The sequence below is a fragment of the Chaetodon auriga genome, chromosome 17, assembly GCF_051107435.1.
Source record: "Chaetodon auriga isolate fChaAug3 chromosome 17, fChaAug3.hap1, whole genome shotgun sequence".
NCBI classification, from domain to species: Eukaryota; Metazoa; Chordata; class Actinopteri; order Chaetodontiformes; family Chaetodontidae; genus Chaetodon; species Chaetodon auriga.
In genome coordinates this window covers 19,020,713-19,039,600 of record NC_135090.1, presented here as the reverse complement: position 1 = coordinate 19,039,600, position 18,888 = coordinate 19,020,713, and the positions used below count along the sequence as shown (strand labels likewise).

Genomic DNA, 18,888 nt, shown 5'->3' with positions numbered 1-18,888 from the left:
TTAAACAGGTCATATCATAACACTTCAGTTAGTAAAATGTGGCTTCATGAACAGTCATGGAGATGCACATGTCATTTCAGCTGTCTACCCTTTATACACACTACATGTAGAAGTCATCAATAACATACAATATATTATTCCAACTAAGATTTGTGAGGACAGTCACTTTGATTGCAATAAATATCAGTATGCAATATCCATATATCCATGTAGGCAGATACATCCCATGGCTAAGCCCATTAATCACAAATAAAACAAATCTCAAAGCAGTTGTTTGTAATTTTGAGAAAGTAGACCTCACTTTCTTCAGAGAGTCATGAGAGGTTTGACACCACTCTCATGTCTCATGTCAAGCCAGTTAGCTTGGCTCGGCATCAACATTGGACAAAGGGGCAAACACTTACAGATGCTGGTACACAGATTTTGTTACTTCAGTCTGAAGCTCACAAGTTAGCTATAACTTATTGTGTAATCTGTTAACAAATTGAAGGGTAGAAACATGCAGTATATGCCATAGCTAGCTTCTGTGGTTGGTTTTGCTGTGCTGTCACATCATCCTTATCCTGGCCAATAAGCTTGTGTTCGGCCTCTGCTGATCCTCTTCCTGACCACCTGTTGCATCTTAGTGCCACAGGTTATCTGCAGAAGCATGACCAGACGAGACTTAACATGGACAATTTGTTGCAAGTGGAAATTAACGAAAGAAACACTCAGATAATGCCGCTGAAATGACAAGAGTGCTTTTGATCCGCAAGGGGCTCAACTGCTTCTAACACCTACTTCTGCACCAGCCTTTGCCCAAGGGTTAATCCCTTCTTTGTCGTTGCAAGATGTCTGTGAGAACTCTGCCTCTGGTTATCATTAATCTTGGTGGAGAGATGCTTTACATACTGGACCAACGCCTGCAAGCTCTCAACACGTCTGAGGACAATTCAGAGAAAGGTAGAGGTAGCTAGAGACCTGACAGGCTTGGTCGGTGTGTATGTGTTTAGCTCCCAGTCATCCCTTCACCTGACAAGCTGTACCTGTCAGACGTCTGCTTATAAACTGAACATGTGCATCACATATTTCTTTTGTGGAACAGAACAAATGACAAGGCTATTTTCTTTCTTTTCTTTCTAACTCGCATGCAGGAGTGTGGTCAGAAAATGACAGGAAAAGAGGTATCCATGGCATATTTCAGTACATCATTAGTCAGTTTCTTCTGCCCCTGTGGTGTCCATTACTGTAGTGCTCATTAGAATAAACTGAGGTCAGATGTGAGATTATATGAATATGAATATAAAAAATGATTATGCCATATACATGTCAACTTTTGTCTGAAAAGACTTCAGAAAAGTGTCAGAGACAGACAACTGCACAGCTAACTACAGCAAAACTATACATATGTGTTAGCTAGCCAGGACGGTAGCTCCAGTTAGCTAAAACTAAATTTGCTCAGATTTTACTCTAATTGTAATACTGCATGAAAACAAAGGTAAACAAACATGCTGATAATTCAATTCTATGTTTTAATTCTCATAACTAAATGAAGCAGTAGCTAGGACTAATCCAATTGTGGCAGAGAAATTAACCTAGCTAAACTCTTGCTAATGGTCACTAGCTTAGCAGAGTAGCCATAACTGCCATCAGCTTCTGACTCTAGTAGAATTCATGTGATTTGGTGGGATTAAGCTACATTTAAATGACAGTGTGGGTTATAGATGTGTTTTTATTATTGATTTCCATGTACTGTACTGTCTGTGCTGCATTAACAAAACAAAGTTTGTCTGTGCCATTTCTTCCTATATGGTGAACCAAAAAGTTTCAATAGCAAATCCCAGAATTAACCATATCTCTATTTCTGTCTATTTCCCCATTCATAGTTATGAATGACATCGTTCGGACCATGTTTAGTAAATCCTTAATGGATGAACTTCTCAAACCTCAGCAGCTGTATTCTCACAGGACACTAAAAACAGTGCTAACTCGGTTAGCACACGCCTCCATCATGAGGTTGAACCCGGCCAGCATGGACAGGGTATGTACAAGATAAGTTAAAGTTGTTAAAGTATTAAAGTATTTTGGCTACAGGCCCGTCTGACCCTGTCTACTTTCGTTGTTTCCAGGATAGTACCAGCTCAAGTCTTGAGGTTTTAATCTTTTAAACTGTTCAAAGTCAAGTCTTAGGAGCCAAGCCTCAAAGTCAACTCTGACATGCTCATTGTTAATTCTGCATCTTTTATTCTAGTTTCATGTCGTTATGGGAGCACAAAAGTAGTGTTGTTTGATTACAGGTGTGTTCATATCATCTTCTTTCTTTTTTCCTTGTGTAGCTTTATGAGCTGATGATCATGGCGTTCAAATACCAAGTCTTCCTTTGTCCACGGCCAAAGGATTTGCTGCTCATCTCTTACAATCACATAGATGCCATCAGGGAATTCGTAAAAGACACTCCTGTGGTCGTGAACCAAGTGGAAGAGACACATAGGAAGATCATTGAGGTATATTGAGAGCTCTTACTAAATCAACCTTGAATTATCATATTCCATTATTTAATGTTCAAATCAAATACAGCTGTGACACATTACAGTGGTTTAAACAGATCTGTAGATTAAGTTAGTCTAGCTGGAAGTGTTATTGTCTGTATTGTATGTACATCCTGGCCTTGTTCTTGTTGTAGGTTTACTCATCTTTATCAGAAGGTGAATTTCAGCTTCTCAGACAAACTCTACTCATATTTTTTCAAGACATGCACGTTCGCGTGAGTTCACTCCTTTTCATTCAGCTATTCAAGTGAGACGAAAATATAACAGCCTTTTTCCAATCAGCATTTTTTTATTCCCTCTTAGGTGTCACTTTTCCTCAAAAGTCAAGTCCAGAATCCCAATGGACGCTTTGCCCTGTCACCATCAGGCCCAGTGCCTCATGGGATAGATGTTCCAGGGCTTATTAGGTAGGCAGCTGGTGAGCCACAACATGTGCTCTGATGATGATTATGATGATGATGATGATGATGATGATGATGTTGACATACAAAGTGCTGTCAGACAACATTCATCTTCCTCTCAGGATGAATTGTACTAACTGTGGTGACTCCTTAACTTTTCATCCAGAGCCATTTGTCCACTTATGTTTTTGAGCTGAGACTGATGGAAATGTTAGTTTTGCAGATATTTGGTCACACACCAAAGTACTGGATAAATCTAAATGATGATGATGATGATTTATGTGAACCATGGATGTCTGTACCAAATTTTGTGCCAATCCATTCAGTAGAGATATTTCACTGGATGTGAAAAAGTGAAAACTTTGACGTGCCAGTGGAGCTAATGGTGCCAATTAGTGAAATCTTAGCATGCTAACACAACAAACTTAAGATGCTAAATATAGCAAACATAATGCATGTTAATCATTGGCATTTAGCATTTAGCCCAAAGCACCACTATGGCTGTAGATTTTGTTACTTTAACATTAGCTTAGAAACTTTTAGCTTCTCAGAAAAAGCAATGAAGCAAAACAATTTCTCGTTGAGAGTTACCTTACTGAATCTAACAGAGGTGATTAGCTAGGAAAGCTAATAGCAATAAAAAAGTTGTATTCACTCAGCGTAAGTGGAAAGTATGGACAATGGACACCAATTGTTTTTCCACCTTATTGTTATTTACACAGCCAATTTTACACTCGACCTTGATTAGTAGCATCAGATGTGGCGGCTTGTAGACGTCTTACGCAATTGCAAAGGCCCCGCTGACATGCTGACGTGTCTTAATTTTAAATATACTTAAATTTGCATCTCAGATTTCCTCTTACTGCTCGTAGGAAATATCTCAATATTCCAGAGTGTTGTCATCTGCTTCCTGTTTCCACAGGACGTTTGACAGTAAGGCCAGAGAAGTGAGACGAAGTGAGTTCCCCACAGGAGGAAGTTACACCAGCCCCATCAGAGAGGGATCTTTTGACCTGCATGGAGACAGAGTCACCAGACTGGGCATGAACATGTGTGTATGAACTGCATGCAAGCGCACCACATGTGCTTTGACTTAAAATAGTCCACTGAATAAGTGGATTAGAACATGACACTGCTGTGTGTTCAATGAATTAAAGGTACACTGTGAATCATCCAGAGGAGACACACACATCCAAGGCTCCTTCTGTCAAGGTAATGACAGGCCTTTTTCTTCTGCTGACTGGTACAGATGATTTAATATACAGACTTAGCCTCAGGTGGCACTAAAGCCAGAACCTTTGTTTGAAGTGTCACAAGCATTAAGTGTTGGTTCACAAGGCTTGGTGGAAGACAGGAATGTCCTGCTTGTGTTTTCTGCTTCTGAAGTTTTTGTTTTGATTTAGGTGTATTCCTCATATTACATATTCATTTTCCTGACATACAGTAATATTCTGCACAATTCCTCAGGCAACAGTACACCCACATTAAAATCAATAGGTCTGCTTTAAGAAAACATGAACTGCATCATGTGCTCCCATGTGCCCCAGAACCTATGGAGAGGTCTGGAAGCTTTGGGAAAGATTTATACAACCTATGTTCACCTCCAGCACGGACAGAGTATTGACATTCAGACTATATGCTCAACCAACAGCAGAATTTCAGGTTCACCTAAATGCAAAGCAGCCCTCCTTAAGTGCTACAGAGCGGCATTTATAAAGAGCTTTTTATCTCATGTTATCTCATTCGCACACACTCACACACACCGTGCCAGGTGCTGGTCTAACCACAGTTGTTCAGTTCGATTTTACATACAAACCGTATGTTCATCCAATGTGATGCGTTGTTAAATATTAAACTACCCAACTGTAGTTAAAAATAGCTCCCCTGATCAGCAGTGCTGATCAAATAATATGATGTTTAGTAATAGAACACTCAAAGTGCCATTTTTGTGTAACAAGTACCTTTACTTCTGATTCTTTATGTACATTTTGATGATAATCTTATGTACATTTACTCTATAAGTGTTTGAATGTTGTAATTGAATATTTTTACAATGTGGCACTTTTTGCTAAGGCAAAGGATCTGGATACGTTTTCCATCCCTGCACAGTACACTGTACTGAGACCATCTTTCTGTGCACCTCCTTCCTGCTGCAGACAGATGACACTCCCAACCTGCTGGCCAAAGAGGAGCTGAACCTGCTGGCTCGTCTGATGGGCAGCATGAAGTATGAGGACTTGCCCAAAGCTGAAACTGGCTTTCGGATCAATCTGTTTACTACAGACCAAGAGGAGGAGGAGGCGTGAGTGCCCTTCTTTTCTTTACTCATTGTCTGCATTTACAGCACATTAATTCCCACAAATATGACTTTTATTGTGGTTAACAGGGGAGCTTCAGGTGGAGCTGAGGAGTCCTTGTTTGGAGTGATAAATATTCAAGCGATGCAGGTACAGCAGGGTTAAAAGCACCATGCACTGACATTACTGGACTGACATCTATTGTAATGCATCAGACATCATTATAAGTAGATTAAATGTGATATTTGTAGATTATGAATATGCGTACTGCTGACATGTTTGGCTTTTGTTTGATTTAGGATGAAGAGGCTGCGACTCAGCTGGCCCGAATTGCTGGAGAGTTTGCAGAACGAGAGGAGCAGCCTGAAGAAACCAACAAAGGAGATGACCTGCTGGCCATGATGGACGACCTCTGATCCCGTTCTGTAGGTTCAGTGAGATGTTTTCAGCTGTACTGCAGAACTCTGATTCATGCCAGACTCTTTATCTCAGGTGAAATCACATTACCTGTCACTGTGAGCTTCTGTTTAAGCTTTGAAGTATGCAGTTGTTGATGTTCTACACTTGGTTGTTGAACATTGAAGTAGATATATCTGACTTTATACTGTAGCACATATGTACTGACTGTCATGAGACAATAAAAAAAAACAACTTTTTATTGAATTTAACTACGTTTCGATTTGCAAGCAGGTGGAGAAGTATTACATGAATGGATGACAAATTGTAAAACTGCTATGTTTGATAATGTATTTTCTATATAATAATTTTATGTTTTCAATAAAGCATTTATTCATATTTTAGTATTTATGATCTGCTTTTTACACAGTTTGAGACTAAATTAGTCATTCTGTTGCTGGGCTCTTGACAGGATTCCAGGAGAGTCAGAATTTATTATTATTTACTGGATTTCTCTATTACTCATTAATTTTTAAGGTGATGATGTTGATGATGATGATTAGATTTAGGTATATTTCTAACTTTTTTAGCTTTAATTCTTATCTGTTTAGATTAAGATCTGTTTTTATGCAACTGGCCCTGACGTAGGGTCTACAAACTTAGGCAAACACGTTGTATACGTACATGTAGAAACATACTGTGTGTAAATATACAGTCTGACTAATGTATGATTGTATTAACATATTGTATATTTATTAATTTTTAGAAATTTTAATGATATACGCATCTGTTTTTGTATTTATTACTATTTTATCAGTTTTTCATGATCCTTCTGATCATAATTGTGAGATTTGATTATTCTCTTTATGAATTTTGTCTGGAGCCGCCTGCAGAGGGCGGTGTTGTTCCGTGTTGAAGCAAACCTGCGACGCAAGTTGTGACGTCATCACGCTGCGCTTCCTCGTTCGGACTTCTTGCGGGAAAACCAACTTGTTGTCGATATCTTTGGGCAGTTTAACGCCTCCTGTAAACATTGTCAACGCTTTTCAGATTAAGTAAGGATTTAACTACTGCAGGTAAATCAAACACACCGTACATGTAAGAGTAACCGTGTAGTATGTGTCCCCAGAGCCTGTGTTGCTAAAGCTAACAGTGAAGATTGCTAATTTTATCTTCTGTTAGCGTCTGATGATGAAAACGGCCACATTTTGACCTGAAGATGAATAACTACAATAATACGCATCCTTTGTGATATTCTCCATAATACTGTCGTTCACACCCTCTCTTCTCTCGCCACCAGTTGTTGTAAAAACCCGTTGTTTTTGACTGTTACAGGTTCATTATGTAGCTTAATGCTTTATGAGCTTAAGTTTGCCTCCCACAGCCACTGCTCTGTCTCTTAATACGTGCTCCATCAGTCATTGTGCATCTCTGAGATCCTGAAGGACTCTTAATTCGTGCTTTATTAAATGCAGGTGTGGTCACGTCCATGGCTGTATGTGAGAAATGATAGCAGTCAGTCTGCACAGCATGTTGTGCTTCTCACATTTTCATTTTAATGATACTGAAGAAATGTCTAAGTAGAAGTTGTTTTGGTGAGTTTTCATTTTTCAGAGTTTTTGGTTTCTGTTCGTGTCAGTTTTACTTCAATGACCACAGGTCCAGAATCAGTGGAATTACTTTTCACCAAGTAGTACAAGGCTCAGTTCACAGTGTCAGCAGCATAACTCATAGACAGATATCGTGCTTTAGACAAACGTTACACAATAAATAACAAAGCTAACGTCTTCCTGTCTGCAGGGATCCCTGACCTCTGGAGATCCTCTTCATCAGATTTCATGGAGTCACAGGGACATGAATCACCGCCGTCGGGTCCGGTTCTAACCGAAGTCATCAGCTCCATCCGGGAGCGCGCAATCACAGAAAACAGCATGGTGGTCCTGCTGCAGGGTCTGCAGGGCGAGGTGACCACGGTGGACATGAAGAACGAGAGCACGGCGCGGGGCCGCGTGGTGAGCGTGGACGCCTTCATGAACGTACGCCTGGAGGATGTGCTGTACCGGGACAGACGGGGTCAGCTCACGCAGCTGCAGGACCTGTTTATCACCGGCAGGAACGTTCGCTACGTTCACATCCCAGACCACATAGACATAATGAAGACCATCCAGAGCCAGCTGGCCAGGATCCAGAGAGTCCACAACTTTGCCAGTCATGGAGGAGGCAGAAATGAATACGCCAAGAAGAAAAAATAACTCTTTTTCACAGAAGGATACAAAACTCTGTTGGTTACTGCTTGTGCAACGTCAAGAAGTCCAAAAATACTTGGAGGTGAAAAGTGATTTTTCTTTTTTTTTTTTCTCAGATTTGAGGACAAGTTTCACTCAGCTGTTTACAACCCGAGGAGTCACAAAATGAGTCAAGGCATCAAAACAGAAGTCAGTTACACACAAACATTGTTTTTCTGACTTTTTTTTTCTCTTCTTTTATTGTGAAATAGTGGTTACTTTCACCTCAGGCCTACCGTTACACTTTCCCAGAGCCCAGTGACGTCTTCAGATATCTTAGGACACATATGACGAACAGCCTAAACCAAAGAACTTACAATGATGTGAAACAGAAAAGCAGTAAAGACTGACATTTATAAAACCAGAGAATGACTGAAACAGTTCATCGATAATAAAAATAGTTGATTAATTTTCTGACACTCGATTAATCAGCTCAGCTGTTGCAGCTCTACACACCTTTGATTCTTCTGTCTGCAGAGTGATGAAGATGTGTTCTGATATTGGCCCATTCATCAGGCAGGTGCTTTTTTTGGTCATTGGGTTTTAGGTTTAGGTATGAACCATATTTCGAAAAACGTACAAAAATTCTAAATAAAGATGCTCATAATTAAATCAAAAACCTCTCCAAAATTAAAAGGAACATATTACAATTAACAGTGGGTGCAGGTGTAGCCCAGAGTGTGTTTCCTCCTCAGTATTCCTGGCATGCGCCACAACGCTCATCTGTGTGTGTGTGTGTGTGTGTGTGTGTGTGTGTGTGTGTGTGTGTGTGTGTGTGAAACCAGCCCAAAGTTAATAACTGCCCATATGCAGGAAAACATTAGTCATGATCAGTGCCAGTCTGGTGGAGGGAAAAACAAGCAGTCATGTTTCCACAGCTTCCACCCCACAAACATCTCCGCTGCATGCATCAGTGAGCTGTCACTCTCCCCTGTGACACCCAGCCGGGCAGGATGGGACCCCGCTCAGCCAATGGAAACGAGCAGAGCGGGTGAAAGGCAGACAGTGTTTCACTTGGAAACTGCCGTCCCAGTGTTCTCCCGATACACAAATACGATTGGGAATTTGAGGAATTTGCAATGTGATGTTATTCCTACACAGTGTCAGGAAGAGGACAGGCCTGACACAACACAGGCGGAGGCAGCCGCTGCAGATAAACCCGGCTCTGTAGATAGATGGGAGTGCTTTCGCCAGCCGTATCATTTCAACTGAAACACTGCAGTAAATTAAGAGCAGTATGCACACAGGAATGTCCCTCAGCGGTTGGGTCATTGTTTTGGCTGTGGCCTCACTGTGTTTTTAGGGACATATTTTTCTCTCGACTGCTTTAAAACCAACCTTGAGAGCGTCTGAATGACAGCAGCCCACATAATGACCGCTTACTGCTTTGCTAAAAACACGACCAAGTGCCACATCAACACTCACTAAACTCAGAATAGCACTTTACAGAGGCTCGACCGCATAAACAATTCCTTTACAATACAGAACATGACCCGGTTTACACTCCAGCAGTGGTTAAAGAAGTGCTCAGATCCTGCACCTAAGTAAAAGTACATAAGTATTATGAGCAAAATATACTTAAAGCATCAAAAGTACATATATATAAGTACAATTCTGAGGTACTTATACTTGAATGTTCTAGTTTAAGTGACTTGATTCTCCTGTGCTGCTACGTTTCATTTATTTCACAGCTTTGTAGTTACTGTACAGATTCAGATTTTATATCAAATAAAGGTCTTAAACTGATAAAAATACAACACATTGTTAAAGATTAAACTCGTGTTTCGCTACCTTTTTGGCTTGTGATGCCTTCAGGGACATTTAAGATGTATACAAGTTGTTTTCAGCTCCACCAAAGAGACATTTCTCCTCTGAACTTCTCACCTTTTCATTTAAATGATACTGAAGAAATGAAAATGTCCAACATTTCACAACAAAAGAGAAAAAGCCTGAAAAGATTAAAACAAAGTTTTGTAGCTGAACTTTATTTTTTTTATTTTTTCCCCTCTTCCGTTCTCACGGCCCCTCAGATTTATCTTGTGACCCTTAGGAGGGGCCTGACCCCAAGGTTGGGAACCACTGGGCTGAATTAGCTTGATGTTATTTATAAGAATAACAACAATTGAAGACCATGGACTAAAATGATTAAATATAGTCTAAATTGCCATAAAATGGAACAATGATTCGACTTAATTACAATATAGGAGTAAACTTGATTACTTTCCACCAAACAACAGCCCCTCGGTGCCCCTCCACTGTTTGCTTCTCCCCTCCCTCAACGCTGAGATTAAAATACAAAGAGCTCAATTAATCCACGAAGTGCTGCAGCCTGCGCCCATAGCAGCCGACGAGCTATTTCCTGTTCCACCCTCCCGGCTTAGCGGTGAACAGAGCTCACTGTGGTGCGTTTGTGGCCGGCAGAGGAGAGATCACCTCCCTCCGGTCAGCAGTGAGGCTCATCTGCACAGAGGCAGGGTAGCTCCAGTAAAGGGGGATTTCTATGAAAGTGAGGACTCTGCATTCGGGGGCTTTTATTTTGGAGTCAGATGCCAGTGGTGCATTCACTTATCTCTCAGGAAAGGGAAACACCTCCTCCTCAGTGTGAGTGAGGTCCTCCTCCTCTGAAGGATGACAGGGAGTGGATCGTAGTGGAGTGCTGCTCCCTCTCCGGCAGTCCAGCAGCTACATCAGCTCCTCTGCAGCCTCTCACTGCGTCTCTGTCCACATTATGGGATCTTATCCAAGTGTTTTCTGACAGACCAGGTCCAGATCTGCATCTGAGCCCTTTGTCTCCCAGTGGAAACTTTGTGTTGGTCAAACCTGTGCAGCTCTCATCCAGGACTGAGGTGAGTGATGGTCTGACTTCACACAGTCTTCTGTTTGTCTTATACTCTTCAGATATATTCGGTTTTCACGTACATCAGGTTTTTATTGCACATTACAGGGACTTTCTGCCTGTTTGCAAACTCAGATTTAAAACATTTTCACAAGGATCTTCCCCAATATACTGCATTTACTCTGCTGTCAGTCAGTATACAAGGCAACAAACTAGCTCATTAGTAGGGCCTGCACCCTGTTCTGTACAGTACCACAGACCATAAACTTCTTTATTGGTGCAGTAGCTACTGCGCTCCTCAAATCTTTAACACTTTGAATATAAAGTCACGGAGAAAACGCAGCTTGTTTCATGTATTTTTAGACTGTCTCTACCCGTCTTAAATTTGCTTTCTCCTCTGCTGGATGCCGATGATTTTTAACGTCACCTCCCGCCTGAGAGACTGTAAACATTAGTGGAAGCAGGTGTGACTACTGTAAAATAACAAGTCTTATTTTCAAATGTTTCAGGTTTCATCTTTTGACTTAAATAGGATTATCTAAGCAGGAAGTGTTGGAGGGTTGAACGGCAGCGCACTTTATGGGGTTACATAAACAGCTGCAGCTGCCGGGCTTTGCATGTGTATAGTTAAGTCGAGAAGTTATTGGACTTGTCTGGAAACGTTAGGTGTTAAATCTGTCTGCCGGAGACCGCGGCTGCATAAAATGGACATTTGTCTCCCTTTGGTATTTGTGTTGTGCTTCCAAGCTCGGACAAACTTCACCACAAACTGCCTGTCGCTCTGTGGAGCTCTGCGTAAAAATGTATGTATAGTTTTATTCTGCAAGTGAGAAAACAAGAAGAGTGTGGCTGTGCTTCTGCGAGGATACCATTTTGTTAAACTTATTAGTGTTGTTTGTATAATTAGTCGACTGTGGCTCTGCAAAGAGTCTGATTAGGTCATAAAACTGTTCTTAGAACAAGAGGAAAAGGACCTGTCAGCCTGTTTCCTATAGAAATTAACTTGTTTGAAGAAGTTTCCAGTAATTAGTGTCTGGATCTTAAACCATGAGAGAGTGCAAAGAGCACGAGAATCAGGAAAAATTTAACTTGATTTTGCTTTTAAACAATGTGTCTTGTGTTTGAAACAAGTAGAAATATTCTTACAGCACCGGCTGACCAGTTTCTCTTTTCTTAAGAAAATGATGCTTTCACTTTTAGAGACTTAGAGCAACGATCGATACCATTCAGTGTGAAGCTACAGCCAGCAGCCAGTTAGCTTAGCTTAGCACAGAGACTGGAAATGGGGGGGAACAGCTAGCCTGGCTCTGTCTAACGGTAAAAAAAAAAATCCAAAATCCATCCAACATGTTATATCTTGTTTGAATCCATATATAAACCAACCACCCACTGCTAGAAACGTCTTGGCACAAAACCCCCATAAAACAACAAACTGGTGTTTTTACGGAAACAAGATATAACGTGTAAATTTGTGATTTCTAGATGTGTTTTTTTGTTTTGTTTTGTTTTGTTTTTTTACCTCTGGACAGAGCCAAGCTGGCTGTTTGCAAACTTTATGTTAAGCTAAGCGGCTGCTGCAACTCTTGACAAGAAAATGAATATATCAGAAAATGTCAAACTATTCCTTTAAATACTGATACGAGGGTCATGTCTGCATTGTGATAAAGGAGTGATCGCTCTGATCGGGTGTAAAGGCCCGTCTGTAATTAAAACAAACAGTTTGACTTTACACCAGCTCAACCGAAAACTAAATTGCCCATTTATGTTGTTAAGGTCTGGGGGCTGCAAATGGAGGGTGCAGATGGAGTCGTGCGTGTTCTGTCGGTGAGTTAAATGCCGAACAGAAGGCAGCGCCGGTGGAGGCCCATCGGTTCCCATGAGTCAGCGGGCCCTGACTCAGACACCAAAACGGCTATCGCTGTAACTGCCCCCCAAACAAAACAGAGAAGAAAGCCTTTGAGAGCGTACAGGCTCTGCCAAGAGTGACCAGGATAAAGATCAGGGCGGGAGAGACTCGAGCCCCCAGTGGCAGCGACTGGAGCAGGGGCATGATTTCGTTCTCCCTGGAGAGAAAGCACCAGAAAGCAAAACATCGAGCTCCCACGCACACTGTTGTTGTAATGACAGGGAATGTGAGGGGGTGGGAGATATCAGTCATCATGTTTACATCAAGCTTTACTGTAACCGTGGGACCATCTGCGCCCGAGCTTCATACCAAATCCCCCAGTTCAGCCTGAGTCTCGCACACTCCTGAAGGATTGGTTCACCCAAATTACAAAAATAGGGACTATTTTTTCAGTAGAAAGTAGCTCCAGTGAGGTCTGTGGATTGTCCAGAATAACCAGCGCCATTGTTTCTGGACGCACGTTACTGTTAGTGCTGACCACACGGCCCGCACAGAAATGTCTCTCAGGATTGGCAAAGAAGTCGGTCCAAACATACGGTGAACTTAGCGATTCCCTGACTGCTCCTGTAGCGCCACCATCAGGTCAAAATGTTCGGTTATCCAGTGAAACGCCCGAAAGTCTCTTTGATGGACTGTCGTAAAATACTGTATAGACATTCATGGTTCTCAGTGGATGAATCCTGATTACTTCGGTCATCTGGTGATATTAACTCTGGCACAGGGCTGCCTAAAGTAGGGCCTGGGGGCCAGAGTTGGGCCACCTCAAGCTTTGACGTGGCCCGTGAGATCTCTTTAGCAAAAAATAGTTTAAAAAATCTTATAATATAAATTGCTGTTCATGCTGTGAGGTAAAATACTAGTTAATTAGTCAATTAAGGAAACTCGGGAAATCATTTTGCATCTTAGTTTTGGCCCTCAAAGGGAGGAATCCCTGCTCCAGCACCACCATTAGGGTGACATTTATGGTTTTAAGTGAAATGCTTCGACATCCACTGGATGGATTGCCCTGAAGAGGAACTGTGGTTGTCGCATAACTTGAATTTTCATTTGTACAACACCTGCAGAACTAAAGACACTCAAATGAGCCTCAGCTGCACTTTGTCTTTAGTGCTAATGAGCAAACATTAGCATGCTAACATCTGTAATTCTGGATCCCACTAAACAAAGCAAACATGACACCTGCTAAACCTCAGTGTTGGCGTTCGTATTGTGACTGTTTTTGCAGGCTGTCTACAGTGAATCAATATACTGAACCACTTTATACTAACAGGAAATCACACGTCAGTACTCGAACTGATGCACGTCAGTCAAACTACGACTGGAATGTCGCAACCGATTAAACTTCACAAACAGACGTTTATCAGAAGTGTTTTTGTCTCCAAAAAGTTATTGTTTGTGACTCTGGAGCTGATTCACCACCATCCGCAGTGAGCCTTAATGTTTTGTATCTGGCTCCTCTGCTTCTTTAGTGGGACAACAGTGACCACATACAGAAATCCATCTTTTTTAGTGTCCTTACTGACTTTTTTAGTAAACCATCAAGTATTTATGAAGAAAAGCTAAACACCAGCAGAAGCCCATAAAATAAAGCTGTTAGTTAGAAGTTTCCATCATTCAAAACTCACAGATATTTCAAAATAAAAGACAATGAAAATTTCCTTTGTAGCAGCAGCTTTTATTAGCTGTAGTTTCTCCCAGTGGACACGTGGTTCAGTCTGAGTGAACATGTGAAATCTGTCTTGTCACTTTTTCTGTGGGAAAGGCTAAAAAAAAAGCATTTCCTGGATGCCGGAAAAGAGCCTCCTCAGGCACTGATGTCATAAATGTAAACATCCCTATCAGACAGGGCCCCACGTCGTCCTGACCGCAGGCCTGAGTGTAAAACACTTACGAGGAACAACATGTTCGCCTCTCCTGACCTCTGACACCAGTTTAGATCGCGGGAATGATGGGTGGGAACACATTTTGTCAGGGTTTTGGTATCTGCCGGACTCAGACTTCCCTAGTGGCTTTAAAAGTGACACTATTTGTTCCTCCATCAAAGAATATTGTGTCAGATTGAAACATTAATCCTAAACCAACTGTCTGCTTGTGTTTTTCTTGTGACAGGATCCGTTGTTGGTGGACGGTCCAGCGGTTCAGGGTGTAGAAGAAAGTCCTGGAGATGGTAGATATTTGAGCCCACAGTGAATCAGGATGGAGCCTGTTAAGAGAGATATGGAGCTGCTCAGTAACAGCATGGCGACCTACGCTCACATCAAAGGTAAAACTCAGTGTAACTGCGGTTCAGGACTCGATGGTCACCACATGACACTGAAACTACATTTTTTTTTCAGACTTGCCTCTGATCAAAATACTGTATAGTTTTACTTCTTCAGGTCACTTTCATGTCTGTACAGCAAATATAAAGCTACCACAAGCAGCCAGTCAGCTTAGCTTAGCACAAAGACTGGAAACAGGGGGAAACAGTTAGCCAGGCTCTGTCCAAAGGTGACAAAAAGATTTGCTTCGATTAAAGAAGTCGGCCTCATATTAAAGGAGCATTTCACAGTTTTCTTGCTCGCTGTAGTTGCTCCTCCTGCTCCAACTGCTGCTCGAAATCACTGCAGATCCCAACAGAAGACTTTTCTTTCGTGCTTTCAGGATTCATTTCACCGTCTAGCCTGAATCCGTTCCGGGGACTTCAGTGTCCTGTTTTCTTTGGCTCTCATCGCTGCTGCACTTTCTCAGTGTATCTGCTCACACTGCTGAATTTCTGCTGCTCAAACCTTTAGGCTAAATGACAGACAGCACTGACTTTGGTGTGTTTCTGGTCAGGCAAACTCTCATCATGTAGTATCAATGCATTAATGTAAAACTCCAGTAGAAGTCTGGAGAGAAACAGCCCCTGTGAGTGATGTATGAAGATACTGTTAATACTGATGCAACTACACACACCAGTAAATTAAATTGTACTACTACTACTGCTACTACTTTATGTAATTTAGGGTAGTTCACCAGCATGAGGGTCAGGCCCCTCCAGAGGGTCGCAAGACAAATGCGAGGGATCTTGAGATGATTAATGCAATGAGAAAGAGGAAAAAAACAAAGTTCTGCTACACAAATTTTTGCTCATTTTTGGGATTTTTCTCTAGTCTTTGCTTGTTTTTGTAAAACACTGGATAGTTTTGCCTCGTTGAGCCTGAGTTATTTGAAGGAAACGAGGGAAATGTCTCTCTGGTGGATCTGAAAATGGGCCAAAACTTTGGGAACCACTGATTAAATCATAAACAGTTCTTTTAATTTCATGAGTTTATTATGTTTTTTGATGTAAAATGTTAATCTGGAAAGTAAGATGTCAGATAAATGTATTGAAGTTAAAAAGTACAGTGTGTCCCTGAAATCTGAAATGTAGTGCTGTTTCTGTCCTCACAGCAAACCCAGAGAGCTTCGCCCTCTACTTCATGATGGGCGTCTGTTTCGGCCTCCTCATGGCGCTGTGCCTCCTGGTGGCGGGCATCGCCTGCAGGACTCGCCGCCACCCCAGGCCTCCCCCTTCTCCCGAGAGGAGACAGCTGAAGGAGTCTAGCGAGGAAGAGGATGATGAGAGTATCGCGGAGGAGGATGTGGAGGAGGCTGAGATCCCTAAAATGACAATGGGGCCCATGAGTGATCGCAGCAGCCAGTCTAACGGTACTCTGAGGAGCGTGAATGTGTTCGCGTCGGCTGAGGAGCTAGAGAAGGCCCGACGTCTGGAGGAGAGGGAGCGAATCGTCAGGGAGATCTGGAGGAACGGGCAGCCGGACATCCTGGTCACAGGGACGGGGACTATTGGGCGAGTGCATTACCACTAACAGACGCTTTGACTGTGCCCTAAAAATCCCTCTGACAGACTGCACAGGGCAGGAGATGCACTGTGCACTGGATAGAAATTTTCACCTTGATTGGTATGGCAACCCAAAGTGCTCAATATTAATATCAGAGACTGTATGAAAATGATTTGGGGAATGGAAATAACTCAGATATGATGTTCACCGTGTCTACCATCTTAGTTTAGCCTGTTAGCATGTTAACATTTGCTACATAGCAAAGGGATCAGCAAAGTGATTCCCGTTCATCATAGCCACATGCTAACCTTATGGTGGCACCAGAGGAACATCACGGGATCACTAAAGGATTTTCCATTTGGGAAATGAAGGCTTGCACCAGTTTTTGTGCCAATCCATGTATCAGATGTTGAGATATTTTGCTGGTATAGTGAAAACTTACTGACCTGCTAGAGGCACTAAAAAAGTCAGGAGGCCACTAAAGTCAGTAGGATTGATCCTCTGGTGACCATGAATGTACAAAACTGAAAGGCAATACATCAAATAGTGGCTGAGATTTTTCAGTCTGGACCAAACTACTTTCAGCCAAAAGAGAAATTATAATCCTCCCTTTTCTGAGCCCCCCCCACCCCATAATAACTTTCCTACAGTCCATAAATAAATAATACATTGTAAGTGATCGTATGAATAAAAACAGACAAATGTACAATTTATCCACAATATCTTCAAATGACTGAATACATCTTTAAACCTCAGCTCAGCGTTATCAATGTTATTTTATTTTGCTTCTTTTCACGTCTTTATTGATCAATAAACATCAGTTTGTCCTCACTGACAAGTGTCAAATTAGAACAGTGTTTGGGTGAAGTCCTAAAATAACTGCAGGAATAAAAAAAAAAAAAAAAGATCAATCAATTGCTTCATGAAAAGAAGCAGGGAAAAATATAATAATGCGCTGAGTTAAAAACCTTTAATTAATTAAACATTTCAGTACGTCTTGTGCACTTCTGTCTTCTGTAGATTTATTATATTACCTGTGACATGAGACATGTTTGTACCCGTCATATTTGGCTTCATCTGTATTTTACCGTATCATTACAAGGATAATTAAAACTTTCACCACTTTTTAAATCAACAACTGGCCTTTTTTATTTATCGGTAGATGCATCGGTCGATCCGCTTATTTGCTTTCTCGTTGAGAATGAGATGAGACCGACACCGATATCGACTTAGCATAATTAGCTTAGCATCTACCGGCATTTCAGTGTGTCGTTTTGAGGTTGCCAGGCAACCTGGGCGTGCTCCACTAAGTCGGTGGTCGCACCCAAGAAATAGTCGGGCCCCCGCAGTCATTTTAAAGCAGAAATGCTAAACGCTCTCTGGTTCCAGCCTCAAATCGTATAAATTTGCTTATTTCTTTGTCTTATATGACAGCAAATTGAATTATTATCAAGAATTATGACCTTTCACTTATTTCCATTTTCAAGCCAAATGATCACTGGAGAAAATAATCTGTATATCAGTCACAAAGGAAATCAGTAATTAGTTGCGGCCATAATGTCAAACTGCTCCCACTGAGGAAGTTTCATTGTGGTTAATCAGAGAAGAGGGCTTCCCACAGAAACCCTTTTCCCAGCCTTTACGCTGACATGCATCTCTGACCCCATCACTTCCTGTGTGTCCCTTTCCACAACTCCCAGTACCTTTCCCTCCCAGTTTCACTTCCAACACTGCAGCTCTCTGGGCTGAAGACGTGTCTGTCTGGGTCCATGAAAGAGCCATTTACCTCAGCCGTACTGTAGATTTTACCAATGCAGAGCTTCCCCAAGTGGATCCAAGTGATGTCCCAGGAGACGGTCTATTTTCTGCGGGCTGGAGTTTCCTCCTCCGTCCATGAAAAGGCCGACTGTTACAACTGTAGTGCTTGTGTTCACTGTCCATTGAGCGGCTGAATTGGAGATTGTTGGAGGTTTTAGAGAAAACTCTCAATACTGAGTTACATGGCCTGATGGTGTGTGAGCGACGAACTGTCACAACTGTTTTATCAGCTCAAAATACATATTTAACATGTTAAATTCCTCATAAATGTAATTTTGAACTGAAAAATGGTTCAATATAACAGATTTTAAAATGCTTTGTATCTGAGTGTTGAATGTGTTTTTGTGTGTTAGGATTTGATACTTTTCTTTGTTGTATTTTACAGTAAACTGACTGTTGGTCAGATTAAACAAGCTCTTCAAATATGTCACACTGGGCTCTAGGAAATTTGAATTTTTCACTACTTTCTGCCATTGTATGGATAAAACTATCAAAAAAAAATAACGATTGACAGATGAATTAATGGTTGCAGCCCTGTATGGAATGTGCCGGCACAGTCTGTGTCCAAGCTGAAAGTTGTCACCACAATACTTTCATACATATTGGGTTTTAAGA

General features: G+C 41.6%; 3 protein-coding genes across 7 annotated transcripts; all 3 read left to right on the top strand.

Moving 5' to 3' along the window:
• Positions 1–617: 617 nt before the first annotated feature.
• On the top strand, positions 618–5,954 carry oscp1a (organic solute carrier partner 1a). 4 transcript variants are annotated; one of them, XM_076754862.1, is made up of 11 exons: positions 618–942; positions 1,134–1,163; positions 1,866–2,020; positions 2,316–2,483; positions 2,663–2,743; positions 2,832–2,935; positions 3,852–3,980; positions 4,087–4,141; positions 5,086–5,231; positions 5,316–5,376; positions 5,526–5,954. In XM_076754862.1, exons 1-11 carry the CDS (start codon positions 831–833, stop codon positions 5,640–5,642), a joined length of 1,158 nt encoding a protein of 385 aa, XP_076610977.1. In that variant the 5' UTR covers positions 618–830; the 3' UTR covers positions 5,643–5,954. The 4 variants fall into 4 exon arrangements, with proteins under 4 accessions (XP_076610977.1, XP_076610976.1, XP_076610979.1 ...); XM_076754861.1 differs by having other exon boundaries at positions 618–948; XM_076754864.1 differs by lacking the exon at positions 1,134–1,163.
• A 616-nt stretch (positions 5,955–6,570) lies between these two features.
• lsm10 (LSM10, U7 small nuclear RNA associated) lies at positions 6,571–9,696 on the top strand. The gene is made up of 2 exons (XM_076754823.1): positions 6,571–6,698; positions 7,423–9,696. Exon 2 carries the CDS (start codon positions 7,461–7,463, stop codon positions 7,872–7,874), a length of 414 nt encoding a protein of 137 aa, XP_076610938.1. The 5' UTR covers positions 6,571–6,698; positions 7,423–7,460; the 3' UTR covers positions 7,875–9,696.
• A 353-nt stretch (positions 9,697–10,049) lies between these two features.
• Positions 10,050–18,723, top strand: eva1bb (eva-1 homolog Bb (C. elegans)). Of its 2 annotated transcripts, XR_013078449.1 has the most exons (4): positions 10,050–10,753; positions 14,759–14,912; positions 16,064–16,885; positions 16,927–18,700. XR_013078449.1 is itself a non-coding variant. In XM_076755395.1 (3 exons), the coding sequence occupies exons 2-3, from the start codon at positions 14,846–14,848 to the stop codon at positions 16,480–16,482; spliced, it is 486 nt and encodes a 161-aa protein (XP_076611510.1). In that variant the 5' UTR covers positions 10,050–10,753; positions 14,759–14,845; the 3' UTR covers positions 16,483–18,723. The 2 variants fall into 2 exon arrangements, 1 of the variants encoding a protein (XP_076611510.1); XM_076755395.1 differs by having other exon boundaries at positions 16,064–18,723.
• The last annotated feature ends 165 nt before the right edge of the window (positions 18,724–18,888 follow it).

Coding starts and splice junctions, on each gene's coding strand:
- oscp1a (XM_076754861.1), top strand. CDS start 831: ATGTCTGTGAGAACTCTGCCTCTGGTTATCATTAATCTTGGTGGAGAG. Junction 2,744..2,831: donor TTCAAGACATGCACGTTCGC/GTGAGTTCACTC, acceptor ATTCCCTCTTAG/GTGTCACTTTTCCTCAAAAG. Junction 3,981..4,086: donor ACCAGACTGGGCATGAACAT/GTGTGTATGAAC, acceptor AATGAATTAAAG/GTACACTGTGAATCATCCAG.
- lsm10 (XM_076754823.1), top strand. CDS start 7,461: ATGGAGTCACAGGGACATGAATCACCGCCGTCGGGTCCGGTTCTAACC.
- eva1bb (XM_076755395.1), top strand. CDS start 14,846: ATGGAGCCTGTTAAGAGAGATATGGAGCTGCTCAGTAACAGCATGGCG. Junction 14,913..16,063: donor GACCTACGCTCACATCAAAG/GTAAAACTCAGT, acceptor CTGTCCTCACAG/CAAACCCAGAGAGCTTCGCC.